General features: G+C 65.3%; 1 protein-coding gene across 1 annotated transcript in view; it reads left to right on the plus strand.

The window, feature by feature from the left end:
• Positions 1 to 165: 165 nt before the first annotated feature.
• LOC119588924 (ETS domain-containing protein Elk-4-like) overlaps positions 166 to 303 on the plus strand; it is a gene marked incomplete at its 5' end in the record, with an annotated part of 45690 nt that continues 45552 nt past the window's right edge. The window contains 1 exon segment of the mRNA XM_037937540.1: positions 166 to 211. Coding sequence (XP_037793468.1) covers positions 196 to 211 — 16 coding nt within the window.

Raw genomic sequence — 303 nt, forward strand, 5'->3', positions numbered from 1 at the left:
CACGCACGCGAGCGGCGCCGTGCGAGGCGAGTAGAGGGGCGGCGATCCCCGACGTGCTTCCCGCGCCTTTGGACGGATCGCGCGCGTCTCCTTGAGTGTAGTTTCTCTTTCTTTAATTATTTCTCCCGACTAATGTCCGTCCTTCTCTCTCCCTCTCCCGTGCAGGTCGGCGCCCGAGCCAAGGCAGCCACGCGGATGAGCATCATGTCTGGTGAGTACGACGCCCGCTGCGGATGAGGAGGGTGGGGGGTGGGGGGATGGGGGTGCGGGTGCGTCGCTGCAGCATCCCTCCTCCTCCTCCTC

This window comes from Penaeus monodon, chromosome 24, assembly GCF_015228065.2.
Source record: "Penaeus monodon isolate SGIC_2016 chromosome 24, NSTDA_Pmon_1, whole genome shotgun sequence".
Taxonomy (NCBI): domain Eukaryota; kingdom Metazoa; phylum Arthropoda; class Malacostraca; order Decapoda; family Penaeidae; genus Penaeus; species Penaeus monodon.